The sequence below is a fragment of the Centrocercus urophasianus genome, unplaced genomic scaffold (genome assembly GCF_019232065.1).
Source record: "Centrocercus urophasianus isolate 14NV4802_14NV808 unplaced genomic scaffold, USGS_Curo_1.0 seq_11, whole genome shotgun sequence".
Lineage (NCBI taxonomy): Eukaryota > Metazoa > Chordata > Aves > Galliformes > Phasianidae > Centrocercus > Centrocercus urophasianus.
This window is the reverse complement of record NW_024884253.1, coordinates 48,433,025-48,455,584: the sequence shown is the minus strand read 5'-3', so window position 1 is coordinate 48,455,584 and position 22,560 is coordinate 48,433,025. Positions and strand designations below refer to the sequence as shown.

Genomic DNA, 22,560 nt, shown 5'->3' with positions numbered 1-22,560 from the left:
GTCTACATAAAACTTAGTTGCATACAGTTACCAGTCACCTGTTCTAACAGTGTTTAAAGGGATGCAATTGTTATGACAGATGCACTTAAAAGTTACCAGGCATTCCTTGAGATGCAGCCTAAACTTGAAGGACTGGGCTGAATTAGGCATCCTTATTCTTGAATTCATATAATACAGTTCAGAATGTTTGGGGTATCAAGGAGAGGAAAACAGGAGCTTAACACTCAGCTAACTGACTGATCAGTACCAGCCATGACACAGCATGAGCAAACAGCTGCCTGCACCGCACTGAAAGTAATCCTAGGGGTATGGAGGGGCTGTAACATATATACCTCCACAATTTTATTATTCAAACAGATAAAAACCCAAAGCCTTTGTAATGAAGCCACGACCTGCCTAAATCTATAATCTGTGATAAGAATAAACTTTAATTAAACCTGCTTTAATGAAAGCAAACTAGAAAGCTGCTTCTGCATATACGTGCACATCTACTTAAATTGGAGAAGGCATTTAGGAAGAATTGGAGAAGGAAACAATGAGATTTAGAAATCATCCTGGGGCACCTCAATCACTGGGCAATCACCGCAGCACAAGACAGGAAGGAACTGCTGTGTGAATGAGATTAAGCACTGAGACAGCACCTTTCATACATTCAAAACCTGTTAAGAACAGAAATTCTCAGTTATCAAGGATAGATTCAGCATTGTATAATACTGGCACAACACATATGTAGTAAAATGAAAGTGTCTCTGAAGTGAGAAGACCAAACTTCTATCAACTACCATCCAGCTGAAATTGTTACCAGCTGATTCCTTTTGATCATAGAATCACAGAATGGCACGGGTTGAAAAGAACCACAATGATCATCTCGTTTCAACCCCCCTGCTATGTCTGCAGGGTCACCAACCACCAGACCAGGTGGCCTTGAATGCCTCCAGGGATGGGGCACCCACAACCTCCTCGGGCAACCTGTTCCAGTGTGTCACCACCCTTGGAGTGATCAACATCTGAAGCTACCCTTACTAAAGAAATAAAGGGATACTGCATGCACTGGGAGGCTGTGTCATTACTTGTGTATGTCATATATTAGCAAATGTAGTTTCTGGGTTGGAATGACTTCATTTTAGCAGCTTGGTATTGACCTGGAGTACCTTAGTACTTCCAAACCAAAACATCGTTTGTGGACACATCAGCTGCTTGGTTCTACCATTCTTTTTAACCTCCTGAGACAAGATCTCTGGTGCTGAGGCTTCCAGCATCCGTGAGTCTGGGATAAACCCATACAGGGATAAATTACCTGTGGAAGGCTGTTGTAGACCTCACGGTAATCTGATGAAAGTGGGGTATTCTGAACACAGACCTTTGATAAAGGAAAAGGAACCCCCAGCTCACATATAAACTTTTTTATCGCCTTAAACAGTGGTTATCCATTGTGCACAAAAGAGAACATGTATGATGCCAATAATCAAACCACTGCAACTTCCCAGTATTAAAGACTAAAGATACAAATGGATATTAAGGTGACTTTTTCCAGCTCTATCTAATTATCTACAGCTTTTCACAAAAAATAATAGCAAGAATCACTACAGAGGAGTATTTCCAATACTCTTCCACACTGATTCCACAGGATAAATTCCCACTATTTTACTTATGTTTTGATTTCTCTTATGTTTCCAATTTCCAATGAGTTTTCTCATTACTACAGAAACAAAAAGAGAAAAAAAAAAAAGAAAAACAGTCATCTTTCTCCCAGTTCTGGAGGACACATATGTTGCCCTTCATGTATTTAAACTATGTACTAATGCCCTCATTCCCTCCTGATGTTCCAGAGTCTTTTTGCTTTCTTTCTAATATGTGTCTTGCAGGATAGAAAATAACCCGCACTGATTGTGGTATTGACTGCCTCAGCAGGTGCTGCAGAATATCAAATAAAATCAGGCAAAAAGCGTGATAAAAATGTACAGATTGGAGGTGAGACAAGCCAGTTGCAGGCATAAAGAACAAACGTAGAAAAAGCAGCACCAGCTGAGTCCTATCAGCAGTTATATCAACCTAACATCAACAAAACTCTTATTTCTCCTGCTATTCATGAAGTTTCAGTTTCAGGGCCCCAGAGCACAGGACTCAGAAGTTTTATGTGGCAGTGCATTTTTCTTACAGCTGGAACAAAAAAAAAGAAAACCTGTGATGGAAGAGCTGGTTGAGCTGACAAGATTCTGGTCTGCCATGCATTTGCACGACAGAAGCAAAAGGAAACTCTACCAGATTTCTGTCCTCAGTTAGACATTTGTGTAACAGTGCTTTGGAGAAAGCAAAGCCTTCAGTGGGTAACTATGGGGTAAACTTTCTCCACAAAAAATTCCAAGCTTGCCTGCAATATTTTCTGCTCCTAAAGCCCAGGATTTGTATTTATGCTGTTTTAAGAGAGTTTGTTTTTCTTGTTTTGTTTCCTTAAGCTGTTCTCTTTTTTATTGCAGGTATTTCACAGACCACCAGTACACAGTGTGAAAAACTCTTTTTTCATTGACAGCACATCTACTTATGTACCTTTGAAGTTCCATTTCAATGCATATGTTTTGTTTCTACCCTCCATTATTCTCACCACTCACCTCCAAATCCTCTTCAAATTATTCATTTTTCATCATCACCTTTGACCACAATCCCCCAAGGTATAACTAAACAGCGACCATGACCAGGGAACCTATTTCAAAATACTGCTACCAATCTATAATAGGTGTTAAGAAGTGCTAAAATAAAATGAATTGGTTAACATACATTAGATAATACATTTCATGTTCCTGACCTTGAAAGGCCCTCTGTGCCTGTATTCACATCAGTATCTGCCTGTTTAAGTGCAGTGATTTAGCAATTAATATAGATACATTGGTGCAACCCCTCAGAGTGGATGGAGACCACGCAGCATAAAAGCAGCACAATCGGTACAGTGTGTCTTGACAGCATGTAACTCCTACATATTAGGAGCAGTATGGCCTCAATGGTACTAGTTTAAAATTGCTTCCTGAGTGAAACAGCTGAACTGCCACAAAACCTTGAGAAAGGGAATGCATTTCAGGAAGGGAGGAGAAGGAAGGAGAGAGACACAGCAGAGGGAAAGGCTTTAAAGTTAACGTTATACAGAGAAACCTTTTTAAAAGCCTGTTTCTGACAGTGCTGATAGTGACAGCAAACGAGGTTGATCTGAGAAGGATACCCTCTGCAAACCCTGGCTTTTCAAAGTTACCTCAGTTTTTGAGATAATGGAAGCTCAGAAGTCCCTGTCATGGAACATAATGTGGAATCGATTTTGCAAGGCTTTATCTACACAATGTTGCACCAGTTTAATTAAAGGTGTGTTTTTAAATCAATTCGACTAAACCAGTCCAAGCTCTTATGTAGACACTCTGAAATCTGTTTGAGACTTATATCAACAGAGGTTTATTTGGCAAAAAAACAATTCACAGTGAACAGATAAAATGCTTTGTAGATTGAAAGAACCAAAAATAGAGTCTAAAATAAATCTTAATTAAAACAATAAGCATAATAAATTTTTCCATTTCCATCCTAGCTGTGCTAAGCTGTGGTGGCCTAGAGAAGCCTACTCCATCTCCTCCCTAGGAAGGATGAACTCACTCCTTTGCAGCAGTGTTTAAGACCTTTTAACAGATATTGATCTTTGTGAAAAGACACAGTGTAAGGCCCTGTGAAACTAGGAAGTCTGAAAAGGTGGCAAGTATAAGGGAAAAAGGTAGTGAAATACAGAGACCACTTTAATCTTTGTATCCTATTTGAATAGCTTCTGTAATGCAGAAAGGAGATCAGCAATGTTCCCTCTCCATCATTAGTGCAAGCTCTCATGCTTCGGAAGCGGGGAGCAGCTAAAATAATGCACAGTTGGGGAGGTTGGGGGGGGGTGAGGGTAGGGGAAGGTGTTTTGTAATCAGGCCAATGTTATTCTGTCAATCTAATGCTGCTGGAACCAAGCCAAAACCTTTCCTTTCTTAAGGGTCTGGCAGGGGATAGAAAGGATTTTAAAACTCTACTGCAGACTAGCTGTGTGAAAATTTCCCAGAGTTTAAGGATTTCTGTGCAATCCTTTCCAATCATTAACACTCCACCAGGCTGTAAATGAAGGTCTGTGCTTGAGTCCTTGGCTTACAGTAATGTACCCATGCTATTTCCGCACCTGAGAAACACCTGGATAAATGGGCATGAACTTGCTACTGACGCACTGCTGAGGACATGCCTGTCTTTGCTGCTGCTCTGCAGACACAACTAGACACCAGATCCAAAGCTGCATGGCTGCAGCCAAAACTCGGGGCCAGATTCTGCCCTAGGGAACAGGAATCCTCACACACGCCACAGCAGGAGCAGAGCCAGGATGCTTCCCTACTAATACTTCAGCAAAACCTTGTCAGCACTGAGAACAAAGTATCTCTTCTCCATGGGGAAGGGCACAATCCTGCCAAGTTCTGTGCCCTCTTGAGGCCCTATACATGGGACCTGAGGGTACTCAGCTTATCAAATGGGCCACTGCATCGCAGAGTGGAGCAGGGAGCGATCAAGCACCAGCCTGTCATTGCAAAAGATGATTTTTCAACCTTTTCCTTTGCTTCGGTTATGTTACTCTAAAAACTGTGAAGCCAACAGGACTTAAAATTACGTGGATTGTGAACTACTGTCCCAATTATTGTGAACTGTGTTCCTAATTATGAAATCTTATTTTAAAGCACTTATAACTATGCATGACAGCGAGTGCACCGTATCCTTTTACTCCTCTGAAGTGCCGCTAATGGGTAATATGCTACTTCACTTTCTGTTCACTTCAACAGATTTATTTTCAGAGCGAATCCTGTGTGAATTTCTCCTGAACCAAACTCTCCCTGCTGAGAATATATAATCCTACTGTCTTGTTAGAGCAAAAATCATGTATGAGACTTGATTCAAAACAAATCCCCTGTCAAACCATTTCTTCCTTTTCATTTGGACTGTTATCCTTCTGATAACTTACAAGGAAAAAAGTTCTTCCATTGCCTAGGTCAACCTTGTGAAGAGGACAGTATCAGTTTGACAACAGCATAAACAAACTGATTCTCAATCTTAGCAGTGCTACAACAGATTGAGCATTTTTTTCAATGCACATGGACAAAAAAAAAAAAAAAGCAATACTGCAGTAGGTCAGTGGAAAAAAAACCTGAAATGTATAGTTAGTTGTAGTTCACTCTGGTTATAGAAAATTACCTATACGATGCAGCAATATCTTAAATCTCCCTTTACTTACACACTGCACCCAAATGTATTGCACCTACTGTCATCAGTCATGACTGTACTTATTGTCTGTAATGGGATGCCATTCCTCAGCTTGGTAAGCTTAAAATTAAGTGATTTTCCTGGAAACTGTTTCTCTGTAGTATCATCTGATCTGCTGTAGTTAAAAAGCCATGTCGTTGGTTGCATTATAAATTCCATTTTACAGTCCTCTTTTTTTAATATATAAATTAATTGTAGCTTTCCTCTAGGCTTAATGCTGGTACAAAGGGTTCTGGCTGATGAGCAAATCTTTTCCACAGACAAGAATAAAATTCTATCATTTTAAAATAACAGTGTCATAAAAAGCTCAAAGGAACAAACTTGCTTAAGTCAGCTGCACAAATGAAAGTTGACAAGTGATTACCTCCTTCTGGGAATTAATTGTTTTCTACATTTGAGGGGAAAAAAAAAATTGTCGTCGTTGACTTTGGAAAGGGCCTGAAGCATGGGCTTTGAAAGCTTATAATGCTACAAACACCAGTTTAAACAATTACATATTTAAGCAATTTTTATATCGTACAGCCGTCATGACAGAGCACAACAAACGCCTCAAAAACACTATTTCTTGCAAAAAGCAGGCTAGTAAAAACTAAGCAAGGTATTATATAAACAAGTAATGTCTTCGTAGTGAAGGACCTGCAGCAGCAAATACATGAGTTCCTACCTTCAAAATTTAAGCACGATACACTGAGCCCATAGAGCAGAACACACCTGTGCATGACCAAAAGATAAACTGTTGCTTGCCCTACAGGGTGAAAGCAATTTAAATGGTTTTCGCTGGTTGTCATCCCTTCTTTTTCTATCAGATTAAAGAATAAGAAGGGATCTTTTTTTGCTGGCTTCTATTTTGAGAAGATGGTTAAAATTGCATTTGGATTACTCTGCTTCTTACTGGCTACATTGGAATAACATCACACCAGAACAACTGTTCCTCTGATTTCTCACATCTCAGTTTCCAAGGAAAGGAAATTAAGGACTGTAACACTTGGTTAGAGGTGCAGTGCAGTTTGGATAGGGCCTTCCATTAGATGGACACTACTACGCACTGAAGTAGATACAGTCTCTGTCAAGAATAACTTGCCCCTGGGAACAGGACGGTGGGCTGCTGCTGATCACATTTGTTTCCTAGACCTCAGAACAGAGAACAGTTATTTTTTAGTCTGTGCACATTATCTTAGATCACAGTTCATGTCCATATAAAGCATTAAAAGTTAGAGTGCTTTGAGTTGATAGCTTCAAGTATGCCACATACCAGACACCACAAATTTTTATGCAGTGCATCTTTCTACCTCAGCAGTGGAAAATTATTTCACAAATTCTCACGCACTCCTATGACAATTTTGGCACTCTGTAGTCCAGTCCTGTGGGTCAATCATAACTATTTTTCCTTTGTGAAGTAATATTTTCATGCTACTTGTTTTCTGGATTAAGATCTGCTCTGGGAAACTCTACTCTACTCTATAATACCATGTGAGACCCACCTACATTAACAAACTCCTTAAACTCTGAGGTAGAAGACAAAGAAAAGAGGAAAAAGGGCATTCATTTGTATGTTCTAAATACTAAAATATTGGACCTATCAGATTTCAAAGGGTCTCATGTTAGACAGCCAACCCAGGCTGAGATGTTGCCATTGATTCAGCTATACGATTCGGATGAGGAGCAATATGTTCCTTGATGCTCTACAGCATAAACAAATTTTCAAAGGAGGGTATAATATTACCCATAGTTTTGGGCATGAGAGCAAGGTCTGCTTGTGTTTTGCTTTTTTTTTCTTCTACCTAGATGGACAGACTTATCTCACAAGTAAGATAAGATCAGCAGTCATGATTTTGCATTCTTCTATTCTTTGCCAGGACATAGTGGTCATAACTTTTAACACTAAGAGGATAACAGCAAAGAACAGGTCAATGTAGCATGAAGGGAAGAAACAGAAGCTGAATGAAAAAAAAAGCCAAACAGCAAAAAGAGAGACTATAAGTTCATATAAAGAACAATGAGTATTAGAGATAGCCTCCAGAAAGCAAGAAAAATTTGAGACAGCAGAGAATACATTTTATAGCCTTATGGACCTCTCTGAACATGTGAGCACACCCTTGCAATGATTAGTGTCTCTCACAATTAATGTGAAAAATACTGCTTCTAGAACTTGATTTCCCAAGTAATACCATGTTACAGGGCAAGTCTGATTAGATAGCAGTAAAAGAAAAATAGTGTAAGTTCCAGGAGAATGCTAGTGAAGCTGCTTTTTCAATATACATATTTCTGCAAGTAGAATTAGGCAGAGATTTCCAAGAAAGGTTTTGCTTCTCACTCTTCATCCTGACTTGTTACAACCAGAAACTTTGCTTACTGTGGAGGTGATCCTTTCCATTCAGTACCTCCCGTGACACAGCACTTGGTTTACTGGGTTGAGTAATTATTTCTCCCATTCTGTGGTACAGCTGGCAGACAGATAAAGCCAACAGGGCAGAAGACACACTAATCAGATCATGAGATCTGATACTTACTTCATACTCCTCTTTAAATCCATAGCCTTCTGCACACTTCATTTGGGTGATGTGCTGCAGTAAGTCAGCTACACGGATGGCTGGATGAAGCTGTCCAGTCTGATAGGGCACATCCGCTGGATCTCGCTTCTTGTAGGTATGGGATTGAACCAGGCTGCTTGTGTCACTGACCATCGTATGGGTTTCATCTAGAAAAAGAGTATCTCATTATGTACTGGCTCATTTTTACTTATAAACAAAAATACAAATCACACAGATTTCTAGAAGAATGGCAGAAATCTGACATCATCAACATTGCTTCTGTCTGTGAAGGCTATGTGCCAGAAGAACAGTAAATCCATGGAGCAGTTTACACAGGGAAATTGCAAGACTGATTGGAATGAGGCAAATTCCATGGTTCTACAATGGAAGCATTGCAGAGCAGTCCGAACTATAATATTGCTTTAAATAACACTGGCTGATTATAAAAGAGTTTTAAATTAGGCATTTGGTTCTAAGTTGCATAGAAGTTTCATTCTGAAACTTCAACAAGTCCTATAGAACAAAACAGGACTTGTAGACTTCTTAGATTAGTTAACTGAAATATTTTACGCTGCAAATTTAGAGCAAATGTTTGGAGTGAGCAAAATAAAAGGATGCACAAAATGGCTTATGGTTTCATCAAGCTAGGACTGCAATGGAAATGTAGATCTGATACAACGTTTAGAGACAAACTACAAGAGGACAAATGCAGAGGATCATCTGATCAGGAAAAATGTCTTGACTGGCTGCTGAACATGCTTTAGGACCACGGTATATCATGAGCCATCACATTAGGCGTGAAATGTTATGTGTCAACTGACATGCAAGCCAACAAACAGGAAAACCCAGTGGGCTGGTTATAATTTGGATGAAACACATACTCTCCCAACCCTCCACATCTCTTCCATGGGGCAAATGGGCAACTTACCATTGATTGGCACTTTTAAGAAGATACAAATCAGGAGAAAAAAAGAGGAGGAGAAAAAGGAAACAGGGCATAAGCAACAGTACTACATTAATAATTACAGGTAATTTTATGTTTGTAATTTAGTCTTTACAGTGTGATTTCCTAAATGAGTCAGATTCTGATCTCAGTTTCACTGTATAAATCAACTCCAATAGCACAAAGCTATCTTACTGTGAATCAGTTCACAAAGATGTAACTGAGATCAAAATGTACACTTTGCAATAAAACAGATATGAAAATGCTCTCTACTAAGGAAGCAAAGTCATTTTCTTCCTATTTAGATGGGAGTTCTTAAGACTAGTAAAGACTTGAGAAGAAAAAAAAAAAAGCAACCCAAATTCTGAGGTCAAAATATCATTAAAAATACATTTTACTGCTACCCAAATAATAATTTTATGTATCTCAAGGAGTTCTTGATTTTTAACTGCAATTATAGATGTAGGGCATTGACTTGGCCAAAGTACTCCTTGTTGGCTGCACAGCGCAAGAGGTTTACAAGTAGAATATATTTATAAATATACAAAAAAAAAATCTTTTGTAAAATACAATGAATGATAGGGAAGCACTAAAAATATATAGCCACATTCAGAAGTTAAATACATCATAGCTGAAAGCTATTCATTTTTTCTGAATGAAAAGGTCCCGAATTCTCTTTTACATTCTAAACATACTACCACATCTCATTAAAGGTGAGATTCTGGTCATACTTGTATCACTGGAAATAGATGTTAATGCCACAGAATTCGAAGAATAATATTTCAGGAATGATTTCAGGATTTGTCAGTTCACAGTGATAACAAGATGTATGAAATCTGGTCCTCATACAGTCAGTATGGAAGGTGCATTTAAATCTAAACCAAGCAGAGAACAATTTATGGGCATGAGTATGTGCACTATTTTTCATGCTGGTTTAGTAACCTGAATCAATCTAGAAGGAAACAGACTCATCATTTAGTGAGAGAATTTGACAACTTCTGTCTACTGTGTGATAAAATTGTACTGCAAAGCACCTTGGGATGCATGGCATGAAACGTGGTATACAAGTGTAGGTACAATATGTCGCTGTTGAAATGGCACCTGAAAACTACAAAGTGGCTAAGACAAAAAAGACAAAAAAAAAAAGTGTAGGATTATGATTTTTGGGTGGCTTATTTCCATTTTGGAAGCAGGTTAGAGAATTAGCTTTTTTTTAATCATTATTTTTTCCTCTCCAAATTAGGGAAACCCTCGTAACCCAAACTGTTAATATCTGGGATGAATGCAAAGTTAACAGATATCAGATTCTTATGCTATCAAAGCTGCAGTTTCATCCTTATTAGTTTATTTTCCACGACCTCCTTTGTTTTAATTTTCCTCTCTCCGTCTCTTTATTTCTTATAGTTACATTAATCCCATTTTTCTTTCTTCAGGAATAATGTATTAAGTTGCTTTAAACAAAGCACTTACATTCCTTGGTTTATATGATATATTATGAAACCACAAATATTACAGTTTTTTGGTTTGCTTTTGAGCACTCTAGCGCAAGCTTTTCAGCATTTCTGCTCTCTGGAAGGGTGAGCTCTTCCAGATGGAATGTTCATACAGAATGGGAAGTCTGTCCCTTTTGTTTAAGATCTCTTACAATTTCAGTTATTCTACTTCCCATTTACTGATTCCCATAGAGTTGTACAACACTTAAAAAAATATATTAACTTGCCACTTATATGACCTTATAGCATGCGAGGCATCTGCAAACCCAGCACGCTATCTTCAGGACAGCACTCTTTTATTTCTCCAATTTCAGTAATACATACAACTGAAACATGACAAGCATGACCTACACTCATGTAAATTTAGTGGCTGTCATGTAAAGCTTTAATTGAGCTCTCAAGTTTTCTTTTCAGTTATTAGAATAAGCATGAAAGTTCTCCCTCAAATATATGAAAATTTCCTCATATCTGAAACTGAGAAGTAAGATTGTTGCCCATTTGAACTGTACGTCATTAGCTTTAATTAATTTTCTCTTTCTGTTTGGTGGAGCTCCTAATATGCACGAATCGGCCCAAAATTGTGCTATAGAGAAATTTGGAAATAGTAAGTGTATTGCAGCCATTGCAGGAGTTTCTGACTGAGAAAACTGAGCTCAGCCATTTGCAATACCTGTACCTTCCAAGGAGGTCACACTTTTAACTACACACTTGACCCTACAGCCTAAAATGGCTTCTTTAAACATTGAAAGGTGGCAAGAGCAGGTGTTAGTTGCAACAGAAACACAGCACTTCTGTTAATAGCTGTAATCTTCAACTGATTTGAACACAGCTAATTTGATTTACCTCAAGTAAAACATTATTCTTATAGAAACAATTATAAACACCTTTTGAGAAATAAGCCCTATTTGAATACGACACCATTCATAATACTTCTAAAATGTAAGGCTACAAAAATATTCATAATCTACATGGAAATATCTAGAAGGTTTTTTGAGATGGGAAGTCACATGTTGCTGTATTGGACCATAAAATATGTATCAAACTAATTCAAGACTTTACAGACTTATATATGCAAAGATTTTTTTATTTATTTTTCTTCCAATGTGTTTGTCTGATATCTGAACAGCTTACTTAAAGATTATTTTTTGTGGGGAAAAAAGAGCTAACAAATATTTTTACTATTACTTTTTGCAAAGGATTGCAAACAAAAGGAAAACCAACTGAAACCAGTGAAAACATTAACTAAGATGGAATAACTCAGACAACAAAAATCTCAAAGTTTTTCTCCTGATAACACTTTTCTCCTTGCCCACCCACAAGGTCAGAACATCTACTGGATGAAGTGTTGAGTGAATGTTAAAGCACACACAAAAAAATCTAAACATTTCAGGCAGTTAAAAGGCACTGCAAATTTCATTTGCATGCAGATTATTACATTGTCACAGTCACTACCATTACCTTCTCCCAAATTTACATAATGTATAAAAACACACTGGTTCCTTCTCAAAGTTAACACACTGAAATGCACTTTTCTAAATCTTGTTTTACAAGAACAAGCTTTCACAGATCAAATTCCTATACTGGAAGTTCCTCTGTGCTTCATTCTATTTAAGATTGTTTTACTTGAATTTTAAAGAAAGGAATTCCTCTGTGCTTCATTCGATTTAAGATTGTTTTACTTGAATTTTAAAGAAAGGAATCAGTTAAGAGGTCTTTATTTTTCATTTTTTTTATGGTGATATGAAGAAAAAGGCGAAGAAGAAAAAAATTGGTGGAGAAAATGTCAGTAATAGTAAGACGAGTAGAGAGGTTTGGCAGTGGAATTCGAACTCTTGCTACAGAGCACTGTTCTGTATTTTATCACTTTAAAGTATTTCCCTGTTTAGTTTAAAGTTACTATGCGAAGAAAGTGTAAATAAATACAAGACAGTGTAGTCAGTTTCTTCAGCACTGACAATGCAATGGCACTTCATGTTTACAATTTGCTTACTGTGTGAAATTGCTCTCTTTCTGATATTGGACAACAACAGGATTTCCCAAATTCCCTGTGGAAATGCTGTATACTTTAACTGTATGTTTTTAAACTATAGTTCTATCACTTTATTTTATACCTGTGACACCTGATGCACAATAAACTGTATTACTGAAGTGTCATGTTATTATTTTGCTATACAAAATACCAACTCTCCTCTGAAACTTCACTTTGGCAATCATGTGAGAAACCGTGGCATTATGGTAAGAAATGATAGCTGGTGGATGGCCCAAACCCTATTTTTTCTGATTTTCTACATTGTGAATAGTCTAATTAGGAAAAAAAGGTGTTTTTAAAAAGTGACATCTTCTGTTCTGAGAAAAAAAAAAAAGGAAAAAAATGAGGGAAACTATTTCAATTGCTGTGATAATCAAATTCTTTTGTATCACTCCAAATACATGCATAAACATTTCCTCACAAATCCACTTGTTAAAATTCTCTTTTTTCTCCCCTGACTTGCACTGTGACAGTAGAAATCAAGCCTGATAACTGTCTTTAGCACTCACAGTGTAGACAAGCCTACCACCCCTCCCTCGAGCATAAAACTACAGCTTTTTTGCATACTATTGTCTGTGGCTTTCTAAATTACTTCAGCAATAACTTTGATAAAGGGAAATGTTCTCACCTAAAATTGCAGTTGGCACAAATGGATCTGTCATACATCATAAGGAGGTCAATGCAGAAAAGGTAAAAAGAGAGAGAACAGAAAATGATTGATAAGCGTTCCTGAGTTTTCTTTCAGAAAGGTACTGTAAGCAACTGGTTACATGGAACACGTATTAAATGTCCATGGCAAGGAGTATAATAACATAATTACATACGCTTCTGTAATGAAAAAATTTACATGGGGTTGAAGCAAAGAAAAAAAAATTGGTTACCTGGGTAATAAGAGTTAGGCACTGTCGTGCTCAGTGTATTAGTTTTCATTGTAAATGAAGATGGTGAAGATACAGCTGCAAAAAGAAAGAAGGCTAGTTAGAGACGGCAGAGTGCAATGCAGCTATCTAAGCTGAGTGACAAGGCACGTGCAGCTGATTTGGTTTTCTGCCATGCTTGTCACACTCTAATCGGGACCTAGGGAAAAGCAGGTGCGTCTAGTGAACAAAATGAATGACTTACAGAATTTGATCAATTGCCTTGAAAGAAATATCATCAGATAAAGCATTTTGATCAGCGATGACAAATATACCTTTTAAATCACAAGACTAGACTGAATACTGGTGCTTCAATAAAGACATCACAGTGACAACAGGTGCTTTTGACAGAAGCTTTGATCACTAGTAAGTTTACTTAATAATACAGTAAATACTGTAGGTAAACATTCTGCTACAGTTCATTTTTCTCTGTCTTTTTCAATTTGTTCAAAGGGGGGATAATACCCAGATGGTATTTATGCTCTAAATATTACTCTTTAAGAATGGTTTTCAAGCTGTTGTACATACACCAGTGCTGGCATTGGTGTTTACTGATTTAGCTGTTTGTAAAAGGCAGAACACAAAGAATGTTAGTTCCCTGGCTTCCAGAGATCATATGAATTACCTTTGTAAGCACAGATACATCCAACAGGAGAGCATTAATCATAACATTACAGAGGATGTTCACCCAAAGACTCATTAAAGGTTGCTAAACAAAGCTTTTTCAAACTAGACATTAGTTGAGGTAATTTTGCTTATCTGTACGGCTGAAATTAACTCAGATGAGTAAATAAATATAAACTTATTCTGGATACATATAAGCAAACTAACAGGAATTTAGGAAAAAAAAAAGCAGAGTTTGGGAAGACAGGATCAGCTGGATGAGAAAGACTGAGATGACTGGTAGCTTCGATTTGTCTTTTTTTTTTTTTTTTTTTTTGCTGTTCGTACACAGTTAACAGCCCTTGTTAAAATGGAGCTATTTGGAAACCGGCTAACGTATCCTGGAAGATACCATTTATCCTCTAAATGAATATATCTGAGACTACTTTCCTTTGATTCTGTCACTAGAAGCAAAGGACACAGAGGTAATTCTTTCGGAAATGGATGTAGAGACTAGCTGAGGTCGAGGTTGCGGCAGCTAATAAAACTGGTGAGATACAGAATGTTGCCAGGACAATAAACTTTTATAGGAGGTAGGAATGTTTTAAATCTCTTGAGAACAAGGTCTTACAAAAAGATTTTTCTCAAGACTGTCAAACTGATTCTTCTAGTGACCACATTTATTACAGAAAGCTTGAATTAAAGGTTCTGGTTCTCAGTCAGTGTAAAGTATTTGCCATGCAATTTCAAATTGTTTTAAGGTGGTTTGCATGAAAAGGGGATGTACTCACAGGAACTAACTGGAGGTTCTTTGGTTGTTGCGACCATTCAACAACATAGTGGAAGACTACACCATGAGGATAGAAGAGAAAGCCAAACTTCTTGATCTCCTCACTAAAGAAGCAGTCTCATTAACTAAAATGGGATAGTCTCACCAAAAAGGCAAGGCAGATTTTGAAAAATCTATTTCAAAGTAATTTCAGAATCAACACAAATGCGAATGAACACTGCAAATTCTGAACCCAAAGCTGCTGAAAGAAGTCTTACTGAACAAACTTCACAGACTGTTTGTAACAACTGAGCTAATCAATGTTCTTAAGCATATTATGAATTGGGCCTTACAGTCTTCTAGTACTTGAAACAAAATAGAATCTTTGTTAAATTCTGATGATGTTCAAAAAGACTGGTATACAAAAAAAACCTGAGATTCCTTAAGAGCTACAAAAAACTATAATGTTTTGTCAACTTTTTTTCCCATTCTTTTTAACAGTTATATGAAAAACTACTGCAATCCTGGTCTTTGGTGATTGGTAACCCCCAGGCAGAGGCAAGTCTTTGACCAAACTCTGGTTAGGAAAATGTATATCCTAAATTTTATTTAATTTGAGGGTAGATCCATGAAGACTCAGGATTTTAGGCATTCTCTTATTCTTATTATTATTTTAGGCATTCTCCTATAACTGCAGTGCTCATAATTCAGCTAATTTTTTTTTTTTTTTTTTTTTTCACAAGCAACAGAAAGAGAATCATCTAGAACTGGAAATAATATGACAATTGGATCACCATTATTACGTTATGACATTCAAAAATAATTTTGCCTACCCCCAAAAAAAAAAAAAAAAAAAAGTGAGGAGGGGAAGCATTTGAAGGACTTGGGACAGGATGAGGAAGATAAAATTTTTAACATAATGGAGATCGGAGAAAGGAAAAACTACAGCTGTTTCTGTATTGTATTTGCTCTTCTGCAGAAGAAAAAGTGGGCAGAAAGAAGCTCAATTATTCTTATTATTTTTAAAGAAGTCTTTTCTTGCTGTCTGGCTGTCTTACTCATTCAAATACACCCTGTAATGTGCTGCACAGTGAGAGGCTCTGTGCTCCATAGATTTTCCATGACTGAGTAATGAGGAATATTTTAAAAACCATTTGCACTTTTTTTTTTTTTTTTTTTTTTTTTTTTTTTTTTTTAAGGTGGAAGAAAAAGGAAAAAAAGAAGGAAAGAAAGAAAAGACTTACATCTCCCATTTAGATTGTGTGTGTCCATGAAAGAGAAAGCTTCATCACAGTTGGTGCCTTGCTCAGTGTAGCTTTTATCCATTGAATTCACCATCACTGTCATTTCCTGCCGCGTACTGCTCAATGTCTCTTTTCGCTTTTTAGCCAATTTTCTTAAGAAATGAACGTTGAGAACAAAAAAAACAACAACAACAAAACCCAGTGAGCAGATACATTCTTCATATTGTTTACATTAGTATTATCGTTTATAGCAACATTGCCATCATATTCACAATTACTCCCAGTCTTCTGGAAACATCAACTGACATCACATTTAACCTTGAAATGTCACCTGACAACAAAGAGCAAGTTGCCAATGCCCCCATTTGCAGTGAACAGTACCTTAATCCCTGGGGAGCACCACTGAGTTACAGGGGACTACCTGGATATGAAAGTGATGTTGAGCTACTATATCAGAAACTACATCTGTTTAAATGCATAAACAAAAATGACAGGAGATAAGATTTCACTAGAACTGATAGATCAGTTAAAATTTCCACTCTGCATGTGTAGAACCATCTGGAGCTGTGTCATTGAGACAACACATAATGCAGCTCACTGCTGCACATCATACTGTATCCTCCTGGTATGATCTCTCACATACACAAACAAGTTGCATTTTAATCTGACTTGCATTTCTGAAGACTACTTTTTGTCCCTCTTGACTTGTGTTCAGTGGGATTAGTCACAAGAGTTAGTTGCTTCTCAGCAGGAGCAATCCATCAGAGATGAGATTTTGATACTATAATAGGGATTTGTTAAACTATAAAACTGCTTTGGACATATCTCCTCTTTTCTGTATCTGTTTCTGGGTATAGTAAAAACTCACTGCTTCCTACAGATCTAATTATGCTTAGATACTATCACAAAATAACATCTCCAAGGCAGCACTCCTGATTTTTCCATCAGGTTCTGTGAAGCACCTGTGACCCCGATGATGGATCCCACATCCATTTGGCTTGTTTCCCTAGCCTGTGACTACTTCAGACTAACTTTTTCTCCAAGTTCTTGCCTACAGACGTCATTAGTTTTCCACTTCTTTCAAAGTGTAAGTTTTGCACAAAAATGACTACTCTACGGAGTTTGATCTTCTCATATCTCAGTCCAGTAACTTTTTCTCTCTCTTAAAAATATACTGAACTGGCACATGTCCATCCACTTGAAAGGTCTTTTTAGACACCTGCAACCAAAGCTTACAAGAGCTTATCATTTTATCTGTATTTCCTTCCAGTTCTTGAAACCTGCACCAAGCATATCCAACTTGTACCACCCCTCTCAAAGCCTTTCTTTGTTAGCTCTCATTCAGTACAAAAAAACAATCCCCAACACAGACAAAAATTTTATATCATTGCCACTAGATTTTCAAAAGAGCACGTGTGTTTGCAGCAGTATATGGGAAGAGGTTTCTGCAAAGGTCCCCACAGATAACTCACTATTCTGCTTCAAATAACTGCCTACAGTTGGGAAAGCACTGACACTACTGCTCACTATTCTGATCAGTATTGCCTCACAGTTCCTTCATGCTCTCCACTTGCCTACTTGCTATTTCTTGCCTTAAACTAGATAACAAGCTATTTGTGTGGGAGTCACAGTTGAGTAGCTGTATAGTAACAAGTCCAACAGTATCATAACCCACAACTAAAGGTCTAAGTTGCTTTGAACCTAAAATCTTGCGGTTAATAAAAGTGGTAATTAAAAGTGCAGAGCATGGTATTGGGTCACTGCAGACAAAAATATTAAGGCACACATCTGGTCCTCAATAAACTGATGGATAGTAATTCAATTCATCAGGGCATACCTCCACGACCGAAAGTGATTGAAGTACTCTACCTTAAAAACCTGCTATAATAACTGGAGCTATGAGCAGTATTTTGACTCATCCCACCCTGGAAGGCAGCTGCAATAGTTGGAGCTACCATGAATACACTTTAGACTGTGACTGACATCAAGAAGGAGTGCTCCTACGACCAGTTGGATGGCAGCCAATTGTAGGACTCAGTCTTGAAGTAAACATTTAGATGTGCAATAAAAACTCACACATGCTCATTATTACAATCACAGAATCACCAAGCATGAAAAAGGTCTCCAAGATTATACAGTCCAACCATCTACCCACCACCAATTTTTCCCGAGTAAGGATTTAAAAATTCACTAATGAATTCACTAATACTGAAGTCCCACTTAGAGGCTGTTGTCAAGGTAATAAACAGTAACAAGTCACATCCTTCTTGTAGATGAAGTTTAACTTCTGATTTTGTCATTCAGAGTATCACTGCTGGCAGAAAAAAATAACTTGCACTAAACAAAGGTTTTGTTTCTGGATTTTAATTTAGTATAAGGAGTTTAAGTGGCAGAACTTTACAACACCTTTTCTGATCAAAAGACTAACAGACTTGTACACCTGATAACAAAACTAGTTCCTTATTAATTCATAGTGTATAAACTCTGAACAAACCTCCAGCCTCCCCTCATCCCTAATCACAATAAAAAAATGATATATTATTTAAAGTAGAATCTGAGGTGTATCTATTTTGAGACCTATCTCCTAATGCACAAAAAACCAAGTCCTTAATAAGGGCAGGTTTATCAAACTGATAAACATGAAACCAGTGAATTTTCTTTACCTTCATCTCTTAGCTCAAATGGCAACACACTAAGTCTCCTCATCCTATCCTCTTTATGTCAGCTACACAAGGCCTTTTTGTGTCACCTGACAGCTTGCTGGTCAAATCCCATCTGGATAGCTGGGTTGTGAACCAAAGACCTCAACTGTGGCCAGCTGTGGCCAACAACCACAGGCCAGTGAAACTTCATCTGTAAGTCACTTATTGCAATTCTTTTTATTTCATGGCTGTGCAGATCATAGGAAAATCGTCTGGACTCTTCAGCACCAGAGCAATGCTTCAGCAAACAAGCAGAATCATTTTTTTTCTCAGAAGACTTCCCTTTCTCTCTAGTTGCACAGGGGTACAACCATACACTGATTCATTTTCATCTTCAAGATGGAGTCAGCAGGTTCTCTTTAATCAGTTATTAATCTAATTAGCTATCTAGATACTGCATGCTAAATGAAGCCAAGATGTGACCTTTCCTTGCCCGTCAGTAAACCAGTTCTCTCTCTATTCACAGAACTTTTACTTGCTATCAAGTTTAGAAGCTCAGTGCTTCCTCCAACACTTCCAGCATGTGAACAAAGTGCTGCTTTTCCGGCAACAACTCTGCCTTAGAAGTTTTTTAAAGAAAAGCTACTAGGAGAATTCCCTGGGAATCATAATAGTGATACTGATCACTGATCAATGATCTGAAAATTCACAATATGGTGAAATACCAGCCATTCAGTGCAACTCTAAAAAAGGATATGTTCTATAGGATGCACATCTCAAGGACATACCATTGCAGTGAACATCCTTTATTTTACAGTGAAAGCTATATCTTTCCCAATGAAAGTCAGAGCTTTTGCTTAATACACCAACAATATCAATATCAGACTTCATAACAAGTTAGATAATTTTCGTTAAGAAATTACACTGACATTTTCTCATTTCCTTCATTTTCAGTTTGGTCCCATAATCAAGCTATAGCAGATTGTTTTTATGACAGTAACAACTGCACAGTACTTCTCAATCTGAATCTAATTCTAGAAATAGGTCTTGTGGGAAAAGTTCCAATCTGAAACAACTGCTACAGGAAAAGAGAGATACCAGCCAGAATTTGTACTGTGAACAAAAACACCCACTGGAGTTAGTCAAGTAAACTTGCTGCAAAAAATATTTTCTTTACATCCGCAGTTTTCTGATACTGCTTAATGCTACAGTCTCTGCAATTCCTTGGATCTCTCGATCCCTGAGAGACTTCAGCTATACAAGATTTCAAAAACACATAAAATCATGGTACTTCATATCAACATCACCACCACTCATGCTCTTAGATTTGAAGGTTTTTCTTTTTTTGGGGGGTGAGGAGAAGTCTTATGGAAAATATACCTATAATTATTCTCTGATGTTTCTAGAAAAAAGTGATACAACCATAGGGAAAACCAGAACAGATGGAAACTCCCATGACGATCGCCTAGGACAAAATTCTTTAAGTAAGCAAAACAAAAATGATCAGCTTTTCACATAAACAGCGTAACCATCACCACATATGAGAATATATCATGCCAGTCTCAAAAAAAAGAAACCTCATAGCCAGTACAATCCCAAGATCAGCTAGGAATGCTGGTAAGTAGATGTAGCTGTAACAATAGGGTAAAATGCAGAGAACACAACCATACCGACTTCCCAAAACATCTCGAGTGGTTTTTAGGTAGCATTTGCTCTGTTACAAATATTAATAAAATCAGCCTGGGAAAATAATAAACTAAAAGCTTTGCCACAATTGATTCCCATTTTAACAGCCACCATGAAATTCACAAATGCTGCATCTTCTCCTGTACATTTCCTTCCAGTTGAAAGAGTTTCCCTGGAACACTTCTACATGTACCTAACTCTATACCCTTCTTAAAATCCTCCTCTGTGATTACTTCCCCAACACATTCCACTACCAATCCAATAACTGATAAGACACTGCTACATTATCAGTCTGGCTGGTTCATTTTCCATCTATTTACCCTTCTCATTTTTTTTTTTTCTCCTGACAACGTAAATAAAAAACTCTTGGAAACCTGGATTGTCTTATCTCTGTGTTTGTAAAGCACTGGGCACAAAGCACGAGACACAGCTGTCAACCACCACAGTTAGATAAGCATAACAATACTAAAAAGAAGGAAAAAATAATAAAAGGTAACTGAGACTAATAATCAGAACCAGCTCAAGCTCTGAAAGAAACCTGCCTTCTCTACTTGTTTAGGAAAAGTGACAAAAGTACAATGGCTGCTCTGAAAGTAATGCCTCTCACTTAATGATGTCGGCCCACAATGTCAGAGGTAGATGGTGGTGGTATGGCAGTAGAGGCTGAACCTTCCCACCAGTATTCCATTATGTGCTGTTGTCATGTGACAGATGGCAGCAGAGGGGCAGTGTGACAGAATGGTACCTGACATGGAAGTGCACATGAAACAAAGGCGTGAAACTGAATTCCTGCAAGTGGAAAAAATGGCACCCATTGACATTCACTGATGCTGAATGTTTACTGAGACCAACCAGCGGATGTAAGCATAGTGAGGCAGTGCGTGGTGCACTACTGCAGTGCTGATAACAACAGTGGTTCAAAGGACAACCAGGCTGGTGAGGGGTCTGGAGCACAGGCCTTATGAGGAGCAGCTGAAGGAGCTGAGACTGTTCAGTCTGGAGAAGAGGAGGCTCAGGGAAGACCTTATTGCTCTCTATAACTACCTGAAAGGAGGTTGTAGTGAGCTGGGGGTCGGCCTCTTCTCTCATGTATCTAGTGATAGGACTAGAGGGAATGGCTTCAAGCTGCGCCAGGGGAGATCTAGGCTGGACGTTAGAAAATACTACTTCTTTGAAAGAGTGGTCAGGCAGTGGAATGGGCTGCTCAGGGAGATGATGGATTCACTGACCCTGGAGGTGCTCAAGGAACATTTGGCTGTTGTGTTGAGGGACATGGTTTAGTGAGTACTACTGGTGATAGGTGGATGGTTGGACTGGATGATCTTGAAGGTCTTTTCCAATCTCTTTGTGATTCTGTGATCTCTGCTGTGCAGATGTTTATGACTGTGGCATACAGGCTCCTGCTGGCAAAAATGCATAGTTAATGGTGGTGACTACGTTGAAAAATAGTGCTTTGTAGCTGTATTCTGCTCTACATTTTTTATCAAAACACCAGCGGCCCAAGTGGCCTCCTTTTGGGTGGAGGCACAAGTATCAAGCAATTGAAATCCAGTGAGGAAGCAGAAATGGCATGGAACCAGTGATATTGAAATTCTGCTCATAGTTAACTTCTGTTGTTAAAATTCAGATTTACATGCTTTGTTTTGAAATGTAGTATGCTCAAGAATGTAATTTCACAGTGACATTAAACTGTGTACACTCTATCAGACAGGAAATAAAGTTAGGAGAAGTATTTATAAAGGCACTAAATTTTGCAGCAAAAACTAGTGAACAGTTAATAAAATGCTTTACAAGTTGTCTCCGCTTCAGGGAACTACCATTTCTATTGGACAACCACAGAGAAAGCATTTCTCAAGACAATTTCACCAAGAAAAGATAGGCAGGATGCTGCTGAAGTGTTCCCTGCTCAGGTTCTTAGTATATAAACCTGTACTAAATTATAAAATTATTCTTTGCCTTAAGAAATCTTATATTTTGCAAAGATACATCGGTTATGCAAGATTGTTAAAGACATTTTGAATATTTGATTACCGTCAAGGTTGCATTTGCCCTTTTACTCAACAAATGAGTGGCTTATTACGGTGTCTTTTAGGTGCTTTCTCTTTGTTTTCGTTATCAACTTGCTGTGTAAGAGCAAGTGCTAATGTTATTCATTCCACTTTTATCATGGCCTTGCCTTCTCTGATAAAGAATGAAGAAAGAACTTTTGAAATGAAATGCTGCAATATTGACAGAACTTGGAAATCAGTGTTCCTGATACTATAGTGTTTCATTCTCCCTCCCCCTTTTCATTCAGTGTGGCTTTCATTTTTGTCACAGTGACACAGAAGTGCTTTTATTAACATCAACTCCTGCTAGTACTGGGAGCCAAGAAGGCCTCCTAGTGCTGCCAGAAC

General features: G+C 37.8%; 1 protein-coding gene across 12 annotated transcripts in view; it reads right to left on the bottom strand.

Annotated features, from left to right (window-relative positions):
- The window catches only part of PTPRM (protein tyrosine phosphatase receptor type M), a 451,289-nt gene that overhangs the window by 80,953 nt on the left and 347,776 nt on the right, over positions 1 to 22,560 (bottom strand). For 5 of the 12 annotated variants that reach the window (XM_042839780.1, XM_042839782.1, XM_042839786.1 and 2 more), the window contains 5 exons: positions 15,837 to 15,988; positions 13,185 to 13,259; positions 12,932 to 12,958; positions 8,767 to 8,778; positions 7,818 to 8,005 (listed from right to left, as the gene is read on the bottom strand). In XM_042839780.1, coding sequence (XP_042695714.1) covers positions 7,818 to 8,005; positions 8,767 to 8,778; positions 12,932 to 12,958; positions 13,185 to 13,259; positions 15,837 to 15,988 — 454 coding nt within the window. The remainder of the gene's footprint in view (positions 1 to 7,817; positions 8,006 to 8,766; positions 8,779 to 12,931; positions 12,959 to 13,184; positions 13,260 to 15,836; positions 15,989 to 22,560) is intronic. The other 7 variants (XM_042839783.1, XM_042839785.1, XM_042839789.1 and 4 more) reach the window with 3 other exon arrangements.